At 44.8% G+C, this 12216-nt stretch overlaps 1 protein-coding gene across 5 annotated transcripts in view; it reads right to left on the reverse strand.

The window, feature by feature from the left end:
- Positions 1–12216, reverse strand: part of LOC147035897 (uncharacterized) — an 86969-nt gene extending 74753 nt beyond the window's left edge. Inside the window, exon 1 of one of the 5 annotated variants that reach the window (XM_085847957.1) lies at positions 12099–12216. In XM_085847957.1, coding sequence (XP_085704083.1) covers positions 12099–12126 — 28 coding nt within the window. In that variant the 5' untranslated portion in view covers positions 12127–12216. Of the gene's footprint in view, positions 1–4503; positions 4684–12098 lie in introns of those variants that run through there. The other 4 variants (XM_085847969.1, XM_085847965.1, XM_085847962.1 and 1 more) reach the window with 4 other exon arrangements.

Below are 12216 nucleotides of genomic sequence, written 5' to 3' on the forward strand. Positions count from 1 at the left end.
GCAGAGGGTGGAGTCATCAGCAAAGCGATAAAGGATTTTCCAGAGAGTCAGAGAGATCATTGATGAACAAGTACTGGGCCCAAAACACTGCATTAAGGAACTCCAACCTGGACAGGAAGAGGGGATGAGAGAATTCCATTATGGGCCACACGTTGACTGCGAGAGGAGAGGAAGTCTGTGAGCCATGAGTGGAATTGGTCTTGGATACCATAAGAAGAGAGTTTGGTGAGCAGGGCAGGGTGCCAGACCATATTGAAAGCACGTGATATGTCTTGGGATATGGCTCAGATCTCATGTCTGGCATTGAGGACCTCCATCCATTATTGGGAAAGCAGGAGCTATCCAGGGCAGAGTGACCTGGTCTGAATTCAAATTGAAGATCAGATATCATGCCATTGGAGAAGAGGAAGGATTTGATGTCTGAAGCAATGATGGATTCCATAACCTTGCTGATGATTGGGAGAAGGCTGATTAGTCTGTTGTTGCAGGGATCTCTTTTTGCACCTTTTTTATGTAGGGCAGTAATATTTGCTGATTTCCAAGCAGATGGCAGATGACCTTGAGCAAATGAGTTGGTGAATAGAACAGAGAGAGGGTGAGCAAGAGCAGAGGAACAGGTTTTTATTACAGATGGGCTGATGCCATCTGGATCTGTGACAGAATCTGAGTCGAGGTTTGAAAGAAGCTCTTCACCTTGTCAGGAGAAAAGGACACAGAATCCAGGAGCAGCTGAGTGCGACTGGTTAAGGTGGGTACAGAAACGAAGGGTATGGGACACAAGATTTAGAAGCAAACACGGAGTTTTGGCATTCAGCCTTTTCATGTGCTGTGGCAGCTGTGTTGCCATTTGAGGTAGTGGAGGGGATGGAGGGGGAAGCATACACCAGAAATGGACTTAACTTGATGCCGCAAGGATTTGGAGGAGGAAGACAGGTTTGAGAGTTCAGACTTGAGATGAGAAAGATGTTGTTTTCTGGCTTGCCTCAGGGTAGACACACACTTGTTCTGAGCATTGTGGAAGGAACTGAGATTGCCTTCAATTGGAGTTGCCTTCCATGAGACGAAGGCAAGTTGTGTCAGGACAACTGCCTCGCCACAATCTTCAGTGTACCATGGGCGGGAGGAAGGGTAGGAAAACTAAAGACGAGAGGGGATAAATCTGTGCATGAGAAAGAGCAAATTTCTTTGAAAAAAATTCCCAGAATGAGTTTATGTCGGAGAAAGTAGGGATGGGAGACCAGTGTAGAAGTTTGATGACTGCTTGAACTCCCTGCCAGTCAGCCTGAGCGAAATGCCAGACTCGACGGCGCTGAGATGGTTCTCTAATAACAGCCAGAGAGATGTCTACTTTGACAAGCATGTGATCAGAAGAACCGATTGGAGCAAAGGAAGAACAGCAGGTATTTTCAGGGAAATTGGTCAAAATCAGATCCAGAAGAGATGGAGTACCATTGGTGGAGATCCGGGTCGGTAAGTTGACCGATTGAGTCAGTCCCAATGAGTCGCAGAAGTCTTTTGCTGAAGAGCCATGGCAGGTGAGGGAGGTACCCACACCTAGCCAACTAGCATGATGACAAATGAAGTCACCACATACGAGGAAGAGAGAAGTTAGTCCACGTTTTTGGTGAGTGAGGTGTAAATGGAGTCATCACTGTTTGGTGGACGATACATTACACATATAAACATGAGGTGGGAGTGGAGGGGAAGCCATAGCCAGAGGTATTCCTGGGGTGTGGGGGAGTGAGAGCAGTGCATGGAGAGTGAGGAATAGAGTCTGTGATGAAGAGAGCAACTCCTCCACCAGGATGAGGCTCAGGTCTGTCATCCCGGAGGAAGGAGTAACCAGGGAGAGATACAAGGGATTCAGAGACATCTTGAAGGAGGAAAGCTTCTGTTAAGCAGCTTGTGTCTTGTTTGTCAGTGGAAACCTGTATGAAAAGATGTCAGGTTTGAGCGAAGGCCCCGGATGTCTGAGGTCCACACTGTTAAGGAAGAGGGAGGGGAGGAGGCGTTGGGTGCAGGTGAGGGGAGGGGCAGGGGAGGACGAGGAAGGGTGGGGGAGCTAATGAGAATGTTGACAGTGTGTGGGGGATTGCAGAAGAGCTAGGGGAGAGGGCCAGATGAGGAAGAGAAAAGGCTCGGTGGTGATGGGATGGATGAGGCACAGTGTGGAGTCATAAGAGAGGGGGAAGATGGAAGAAGTTGAAGATTGGAGGAGGTGGAGAGATGAGATGGAAGAGAGAGGGCAGGGGAAACATTGTAACAGTGAGACTTTTTAGATAAGGGATGAAGGAAAGGTCAAATTGATAACAGTCATTTGAAGAAGAAGAGTGTTGAATTATTATACAATATCAAGGTTCTCGTGCGAAAGAGAAGTTGTGACATTATAAGAGACTTTTTTTTTTTTTCCCCCACAAAGATTACGTAGGATTAGGTAAAGGAAAGGTTGAAGAAAAATTATGTAGGTGTTGGTGAATTTGTATCAGCAAATGTAGAAGGAAGCTGGTAGTTTGACGAAAGCTACAAGAAGAAAAAGAAGAGGGGGTAGAAAAACACTTGGTTACATGAGGTGTATTGTGAGAGGTTAAAAGAAAAGATTTTTTTTTTAAGACTAGGTAAAGGAAAAGTTGAAGAAGAAAAAAATTGTGAAGGTGCATGGTGAATGTGGGATGGCAAAAAATAGTGGATGGTAGATCGACAGAAGGAGAAGGAGGAGGAAATGGAATTCACGTGGTTATGTGGGATAAGGTTTTTTTAATGTTTTTTTTTTACATTTTAAGACATGAAACAGAGGTTATAGTTGAGATGGATAGGAGGGTGGAGGGAAAAGTGGAGAAAATAAAAATTGATGGTAAAGGAGAAAATACAACAAACACGATCATGCACACAATGAAACCCGATAGGAGAAGACGTCGAAAACTCAACAATTAGCACAGGTGTTAACACAAGACCGAACTAGAAACACACAGTAAAACACAGAGATAACAAAATGACAGTAAAACGTGACAAAAACGATCGGACAACTTATCTTTGAGAAAATCGGCAGAGACCCTGAAGAAGAACCGCCACGCGCCACGGTTGCTCAAGAACCAGAACCGAAAGCCAAATTAAAGCATACTGCCATAAACCAGTGTATAAAATCAAGCACACAGCTATGCAATCCCCATAAACAAACACTGGCAAGAGAATGGGTCATACTGAAGAGCTCAGTGACAATCAAGGTAGCACAGTCATAGGATGCCACCTTTCCAATAAGTCAGTTCTTCAAATTTCTGCCCTGCTAGAGCTGTCCGGTCAACTGTAAGTGCTGTTATTGTTAAGTGGAAACGTCTCGGAGCAAGAACAGCACAGCCGTGAAGTGATAGGCCACACAAGCTCACAGAATGGAACCGCCGAGTGCAGAAGCACGTAGCGGGGAAAAATTGTCTGTCGTCGGTTATAACACTCACTACCGAGTTCCAGACTGACTCTGGAAGCAACGTCAGCACAAGCAATGTTTGGCGAGAGCTTCTTGAAATGGGTTTCCATGGCTGAGCAGCCGCACACAAGCCTAAGATCACCATGTGCAATGCCAAGCGTCGGCTGGAGTGGTGTAAAGCTCACCGCCATTGTACTCTGGAGCAGTGGAAACACGTTCTCTGGAGCGATGAATCACGCTTCACCATATGGCAGTCCGATGGACGAATCTGGGTTTTGCGGATGCCAGGAGAACACTACCTGTCTGAATGCATCGTGCCAACTGTACAGTTTGGTGGAGGAGGAAAAATGGTGTGGGGCTGTTTTTTCATGGTTCAGGCTCAGCACCTTAGTTCCAGTGAAGGATGATCTTAACCCGACAACATACAATGACATTCCAGACGATTCTGTGCTTCTAACTTTGTGGCAACAGTTTGGGGAAAGCCCTTTCCTGTTTCAGCATGACAATGTCCCCATGCACAAAGTGAGGTCCATACAGAAATGGTTTGTAAAGATCGGTGTGAACGAACTTGACTGTTCTGCACAGAGCGCTGACCTCAACCCCATCTGAACACCTTTGGGATGAATTTGAACGCCGACTGCGAGCCAGACCTAATCGCCCAACATCAGTGCCGGGCTTCACTAATGCTCTTGTGGCTGAATGGAAGCAAATCCCCACAACAATGTTCCAACATCTCATACAAAGCCTTCCCAGAAGAGTAGAGGCTGTTATAGCAGCAAGGGGGGATAACAACCCCATATTGATGCCCATTATTTTGGAATGAGAGGTTGGATGAGCAGGTGTCCACATACTTTTGGCCGTGTCGTCAGTCTTTGAGGAGAGTGAAGAAAAAAAAAACCTTTATCGTAACGACATCCTTGCAGCCTGTTCCAAGTCAAGGCGTGGTTGAGCAGGCCAAAAAAAGATGGCGGCTTCAGACCACAGTGAGGTTATCTAGGAAACACCTTAAGACGAATGGTAAGACTCATAAACTTGTAAATCTCGTGAAACTTGTAAAATCAAGAGAATAAAAAGAATAATCATACCTTTACCAGAGGAATCCAAGCAGGAATCCATTTCAACTGGAAGGGCACTCAGTCGAGAGTGATATACCTCAACCACCTAATGTCTGATCCACGACAACATATCGGGCCCAATCAATACATTTTTGAAATAAGTTATACAGAACTATATCGTTTTTGGTCCAATCTCTCAATGGTGAAGAATCACTTTAAAGATTAAATAACTCTTGTATCAGGATGCGGATAAGAAAATTTTTTTTTTTTAACCAAAAAAAACACCACGACGACGTCCTTGCCGGGTCTCCCAGGACCTGAGGACTGGAAAGGAAGGTTTGTGTTCTTAATTATCTTTTCCCTCGAACCTGAATGAAATATTTTTATATTTATGTCACGGAATTATTTGTAAATTATCGGAGCAGACAAGGAGGCTCATGCAAATAAAATAATTATCTTATAACATCGTTACACAGTCGAAAAACAACAACCTTAACGAGTCCCTGAAACCCCCTGACCTGCATCTGAGGATCAAAATTAAATAATGACTTCGTACAAGTTTCAAACGATGCGGGTTTCATCTCTGCTTGAGAGAATGACACATAACTATTTGGGCAGTGCATAAGTTAACAGACCGCTGTTTCGATCGCTGAGGCCGATCTTCACAAGGCCGTAACACCGATTGGTTAAAAATCCTTAAACAAGGAAATGAGACACAGGTGGAGGCCATTCAGCCCATCATGCCTGCGCGTCATCAACACCACACGAATTTATCAACACAAGATGTAAAGAAGAAAATAAAATATTTATTATTATTTTTTCCATTCATCGTATTTTGTAAAAAATTTATTTATCTACTTATTTTAAGTAATTGTATTCCCCCATCCCCCCTCAGGGGAGGGGTCATGGGGTTGGGAAACACATCAACCACACAACATCCCTTGAGACTCCCACCAACAACACTGTACACATGCACACAATCACCCATCAATGCTCAAACAACCTTAAAGTCGTGCCAGCATCCCGATACTCCTCTATCTCCATAACTTCCAGGTACCAATCTGATTCAAGTTTGAACCTAGCTCCTGTTTCTGCTGCCACGACCTTTCCAGGGAGACCATTCCATGCATTAACTATTCTCTGAGTGAAAGTCCCCTTCCTCACTACCATCTTAACTCCCCTCTTCTTTCCTCTCAGGTTATGGTCCCGGTCCTATCACTGTCTACCCTGTTGAATAATTCATCTTCACTTATTTTATCTAAAACATCTCCATCATAATCTTAAACCGCCTCCTTTCTCGTGAACAAAGCCCCGTCTCCTTCAACCGCTCCTCATAGCTGAGTCTAGGCCCATAATCAATCTCGTAACCCTGCGCTGAACCCTCTCTATGGCATCTATGTCCTTCCAGAACTGTGGTGACCAAAATTGCACACAATATTCTGGATGTGGCCCTCACTAAATTCCTGTGCAATGTTAACACCACCTGTTTTGATATATAAATGATCCCCCTTCTTATACAACTTAAAACCCTATTTAGTGTAGAAGATAGTAGAAAAATCGTGCAAATTATGATACAAGCATCAAATTTGGCATTTCTGTTCTGCAGGGCTTCCTGACCAAATCTGCCCAATTGGCCATTTGAAAATCCAAATTTTGAAAAATTTAAAAGAAAAAAAAATTCAAAAAAATTTGAAGTCACAGCTGGCTGAAATTCTTGAAGCGCAAGTGAACATCCCAGACTGAGAACCAAGGGGAGATGCAGTCATCATTGATGGCTCAGCACTTATCAATGCCCTACCTCCACGCACTTCAAAGATATTTGATGACAATGCTAAAGAAGACATCATCCCAAAGGTGGAATCCTATGGTGCCAGGTACGAGAGGGTGGACGTAGTGATTGCTGTGTACAAGAAGTAAAGTCTGAAGTCCGAGGCAAGGTCAAAAAAGGGGCAAGAAATCAGAAGAAGAGTGACAGGAACCAGTAAGACCCCAAGTAACTGGAGAAGCTTTCTTCGAGATGACAGCAACAAGACTGAGCCGTTTCACTTCCTTGCGGAAAAGATGTGTGAAGCACAGACGACAAGCACAGTCATTGTGACAAAAGGAGAAGATGCCATTTGCAACACAAGGAAGTCACTGGATGCTGTGTCTCCATGTTGTCATGAAGAAGCTGACACTCGAATATTTGTACACGCCAGGGATGCAACGACGGATGGTAGCAAGTCCATTATCATTAAGGCTAATGACACGGACTACTAGTCAGAGCAATATCTGTACCGCCATCCTTACAGGAACTAGGTCTTGAGAACATGTGGATTCCCTTTGGCCAAGGAGCCAAGGCACGATGGATTCCAGTCCATGAGGTAGTTTTTGCAATAGGGCCTGAGAAAGCTAGAGGGATCCCATACTTCCATGCGTTCACTGGATGTGACATCGTGTCTGTCTTCCGCGGTAAAGGGAAGAATACTGCATGGCAGACTTGGAACGTCTTTGATGATGTTTCTGAAACATTCACCAATCTCAGCCAGCATCCAACATTGATTCGTGATCTTGACTTTTTGGGGTTTTTTTTTTTTCAAATTTTTCAAAATTTGGATTTTCAAATGGCCAATCAGGTAGATTTGATTAGAATCCCCTGGAGAACAAATGTGCCAAATTTGATACTTGTATCATCATTTGCACGATTCCTCTCAAAAATTGTTGTTATCTGCCCCACTAATTTATTTGACTTATAGCTGCCTGGCACTGTGCGGCCTCCTTACCTCCCGTATCTATTACCACCCCCAGAACCTTCTCCTGTGTGACACACTCCAAAATTACCCCTTGCATCCTGTAATCTCTATTTTCATTGTTCGTTCCCATCCCCAACACCTTACACTTGCTCAGGTTAAATTACATCTGCCAGTCTTTTGCCAAATCTATACAAGTATCAATACTTTCCTGTATCTGTTCACCATCCCTTCTGCTATCCACCTTACCTCCAAGCTTTGTGTCATCTGCAAGTTTGGAAAACTTACTCTTTAGTCCATTATCCAAATCGTTGACATAAATAATGAATAGTAATGGTCCGAGTAATGATCCCCTGAGGTACCCCGCTACTTATATCCTCCCAGCAAGACATCCTCCCACTCACAGCAACTCTTTGCTTCCCATCACTAAACCACTTTACAATCCAATTAGCTACTTGACCAGCCACTCCACAAGCCCTCACTTTGGCTAACAACCTCCAATGTGGTACCTCATGAAATGCCTTCTTAAAGTCTAGATATACTATGTCCACTGCCTTTCCATCATCCACCCAATCAGACATTGCTTCATAGAACTCTAAAAGATTTGTTAAACAAGAACTACCTTTGGTAAACCCATGCTGACTATCTTTAATTAGTTTGTATTTGTTTAAATGGTTCCTTATCTGGTCCTTAATTAATGTCTCCAACACCTTCCCCACAACTGCAGTCAAACTAACAGGTCTATAGTTTCACAATTCTTCTCTGGATCCTTGCTTAAATAATGGTGGTACATTTGCTACTCTCCAATCCTCCGGTACCTGTCCTGACTCCAGTGAGCCATTGAAAATATCCGTTAACATCTCGCTTACCTGCTCAGCCACCTCCCTCAATACTCTCGAGTGTATATTATCTGGACCCGGAGCCTCATCTACTCTTAGATTACCCACCTGTTCCTTTACTTCCTCCACTCCAACCTGGATCTTCTGTAAAAAGCCCTTCCTCACCTCCTCGAGAGATACTCTCAGCTATTGGCAATTCTCCTCACTGTTATTGTGTCAAAGTTGAAGAAAAATACCTGTTTAATAAGCCTGCCATCTCACTTTCATCACTAACCACTCTCCCAATGCTTTTCCTCAATGGGTCCACACTGGTCCTAACCTATTATTTGCTCCTGACATTCAAAGAAAGCCTTGTTATTATGTTTAATATTCTTGGCCATGTCCTTCTCATACTCCCTTTTGGCTTGTGGAGTTATTCTCTTAACCAGCCTCTGTTTACTTCAATAGTGATATAAATCTAACTCCATTTAATGTCTTCTGCTTCTCCTTCAGAGCTTTCCTTATCTCACTGCTCAACCACCCTGGTCTCTTTCTCCTTCTAGTTTTACATTGCAGGATGCTTGTAAGCATGTTGGTTACTTTGACATTTTAAATATATCCCAATATTATGTTTTCTTATATGCCTGGTGTTGGTTTAATGGTTTGGGTGGTGGGCTTGGGATCCTAGGATCCTAAGTTCAAATCCCAGTCGGCTGTTGAATTAACACCAGGTGGGGTTGACTCGGACTGTCATCCTTCCAAGATCGGCAAAATGAGTGGCAGCTTGTTGGTATCCTGTGTCGGAGAGGCGACCCGTCCAGGATTGTACCCAATAGCCAAGGAGACTGCTTAGGCAGCAACAACGTTCTGCACAGAGTATGGTCCCGATTGATGGATAAATACATTCTTGATTGTCCCTTCATGTGTTTGTAAAAAAAACTAATTTCTGTAGTGATCAACAAATTTGCATCCAATTTTAATTTATAATTTTATATTCCTGTATTTATGACAAATATTTTGATGCTGTAGTCAACATTGTTACGGGGCCGGGTATCGGTGGCGAGCACGAGCGCAAGAGAGAGCAGTAGAGTCGGCTCCACCAAACACACCGGAATTGAGGTCGTGCCTTTTGGATAAGTCCGAAAGGCACGGGTCCCTTACTGGACCATGAATCGCCAATAATTCTACCGCGTGGGGTAGGGTCAATTGCCAAACTTCAATATACCTAATTACCCACGAGGACAAAGCTACCAGGGAATTCACACCCTCGACGGACCTCGAGCAGAACGAGCCATTACCGAGCCCGAACCGCGTGTAACCCGAGCGGAGATTACCAAGGCCCGTCAGACCAAATGAACAATTTACGGCCTCGCTATATCCCAATACACACCGTGCCAAGCCAATGAAAGAAACACAGAAACGAGCTGGAACATTTAACAAAAGGGATATTTATTTATAATGGGGCAGGGGAGCACGCAAGAAGGCAGAGTTAACTGAATAATGAAGGAATAGCAATTTATGTACAAGCACTTATGCAGTTTTACTTAATAGACAGGCACCACAAACACACACACACACACACACACGTATACCCAAAAAGAAACGGACCCGTCAGGTCTTTTTTGGAGGCCTCCAGCTCGAGGAAAGGTGAGCTGGAGGTCAGAGCCTATTCTTGGACCTTCCTGCCTCGTGCGGTCTTCGACGATCCGGTGTGGCAGGACTCGAACCCACCACACAATGCCGCTCCAAACCCAGGCAGTCGATCCTCGCAGGACAGGCTCGCAGGCACACAGGCCACAAGAAAAGATGCTCTGTTGGCGGGACCCCAGGAAGGCGACGACTGGCTTCAGAAGACCATCAGACGTCCGAAGACCGAAGACCAGAAGACAATTCTCAACTCTCTACAACTCTCCACTCTCTGAAGACCAGAAGACAACTCTCAACAACAACTCTCATTTGGCCCACGCACGCTTCTCTTATTCCACACTCGCACTCCCTCATTGGCCAAAGAGGGAACGCTCTATGCCCATATTTGGAGCCAAGCCAGAACAAAACGCTTTTGCCCATATTTGGGGCGAAGCCAGCACACCAACGTCCAGAGAAACCCCACTTAGCACACTGGACTCTGCCCACGTATGTGCTGACATGCACGCGTGCAATGGTGCCGGTGGATGTTGGTGGAAGGAAGCGAGGGCAGGTGTCGTTGTCGTTGTTTGTAATTTAAATCCTAACTATCAAAATAACTCACAGCACACATACAATTAATCACCCATTAAAGATAGGACGGGACCCTAACTAGAAGCACATACTTACCGATATAGCTGATCTATAGGACCTGGCTGTTGTGTGCAGTAAGCTTCCAAATTCGCAAAACTATTTCATGTTATTGTTGCATTCATGGGACTTGAACAAATCCTACCAACGTAAGATGAGCTGAAACTATGGAGGCGGTTTATTTTTATAACCCAAGGGTGGCGGTTTTGATCGCTCTATACTATAGAGTCTATAGAGACTCATATAGAGTCAACAGCAAATGTGATGAGAAAGGTGGCACGTGGCACTTTACTGAGTAAATAGCATTTATTTATTTACACACACGAGTGATAAAAAGGCTTGGCAAGAGGAGGGATCCGTGGGCGATTCGACGAAGGGTGGTGTTGATTTGGGCGTGGGGGAAAGCACAAACAATTTCAATGTATATACAACAAAATGTAAAGAATCAAATAAAATTTGTACACAACATTCAAACCCTCGAAGGCGCCAGGTACACACATACACACACACACACACACACACACACACACACACACACACACACACACACACACACACACACAAAACATAGCTAGTTCGTCAGGCTTGCCCGTGGTGTTGATGCAAAAGTCATTGGATGTGGGTGCTGGACGAGCTGGCATTGCGCCAGTCAGGGGTAGGAGGCACGGTGGTGCAGATGTTTGCGTGAAACCTTCAGTGCAGAAACGCAGTTCTTGGTCTGTGAGCTCCAGCCAGCCACCGTGGTGTTGTTCTTGATTCGTGGACCTCCTGTGGTATGGGCGCAAACCGCTCACAGCTGCCAGGGAAACCAGTTCATGCGCCAAGAGCGAGCAGGAGAGAGAGAGGCAGGTCTGCCCACCATCCGGTCCCGTACCCAGAGCAGGCAGAACATGAGAGCAAAACGAAGAGAGGAAAGAGGCAAGAGCAACGGCACGAGGCACGAGGCAAGAGTAAGGGCAAGAGGCACGAGGCGAGAACAAAAGGGGGCATGAACAAACCTTGCCAGCCGTTTTATATCTTTTTTCTCTCCCAATCAGATCGTTTCATGCTCACGAGTCTCTGGTCCTCCCAACGGAGCGCCTTATTGGTCCTCCGTCTGCGGTCCTCCGTCAATCGTCCTCAGGGGATGGAGCCATCTGCAGATATATCTCCTCCCTTTCTCTCAATCCTCCAATCAGGCTGCCCCATGCTCCAAGGTCTCTGTAACTCCCAACGGAGTGCCTCATTAGTCCTCCGTCTGCGGTCCTCCACCAATGGTCATGTGGGGGGGGGGGTTTAGGGTGGGGGGAGCCATCCGCAGCACCGTTCTTTCACATCACGGCAACCCTGCAGGAACTACTAAAAGGGGATACGCATCAAAACTTACCCTAACCCGTCTCCCTATCTAATTACGTGACAATTATCATTTCCCCCTTAAAGAAATGTACATTTACTAGACAACTTATCACCACTAAATCCCTACTTAATTACATCGAGATCCTGGTATCACTCGAACAGCATGGCATACCTAATTATACATCTTAATTACCCTTTGAATGCATAACCCCCCCCCCCTCAGACGTATAGTAACATTATTCTGCATTAATAATTGTGTTTGTGTGTGTCTTCCATTTATATATTGTTGAATTAACCACACAACCTTAATTAAATAAAAGCATTCACCATTTTTTTGAGCTTTGTATATTTCAATGCATTTGATGAGCATTACTGAGTATAACTTGGTGCTAGTTGGTTCACACACAAATACAATAGTGTGTAATCAGCTCGATTGATCGGCTCGCTCGCGCCATCGTGTATGTTTTACCATGATAGGAAGGAGTTTGAGGTTCCATTTGGAGTTTGGAGGAGAATTCGTTCGTTTCTCGAAGAATCTCGTTTTCTCAGTGAGGTAAAATGGACGAAAAGGAAATGATTCGTCGTTT

This window comes from Eptatretus burgeri, chromosome 1, assembly GCF_056783735.1.
Source record: "Eptatretus burgeri isolate ZD-2024b chromosome 1, Ebu_testis_v1, whole genome shotgun sequence".
NCBI lineage: Eukaryota > Metazoa > Chordata > Myxini > Myxiniformes > Myxinidae > Eptatretus > Eptatretus burgeri.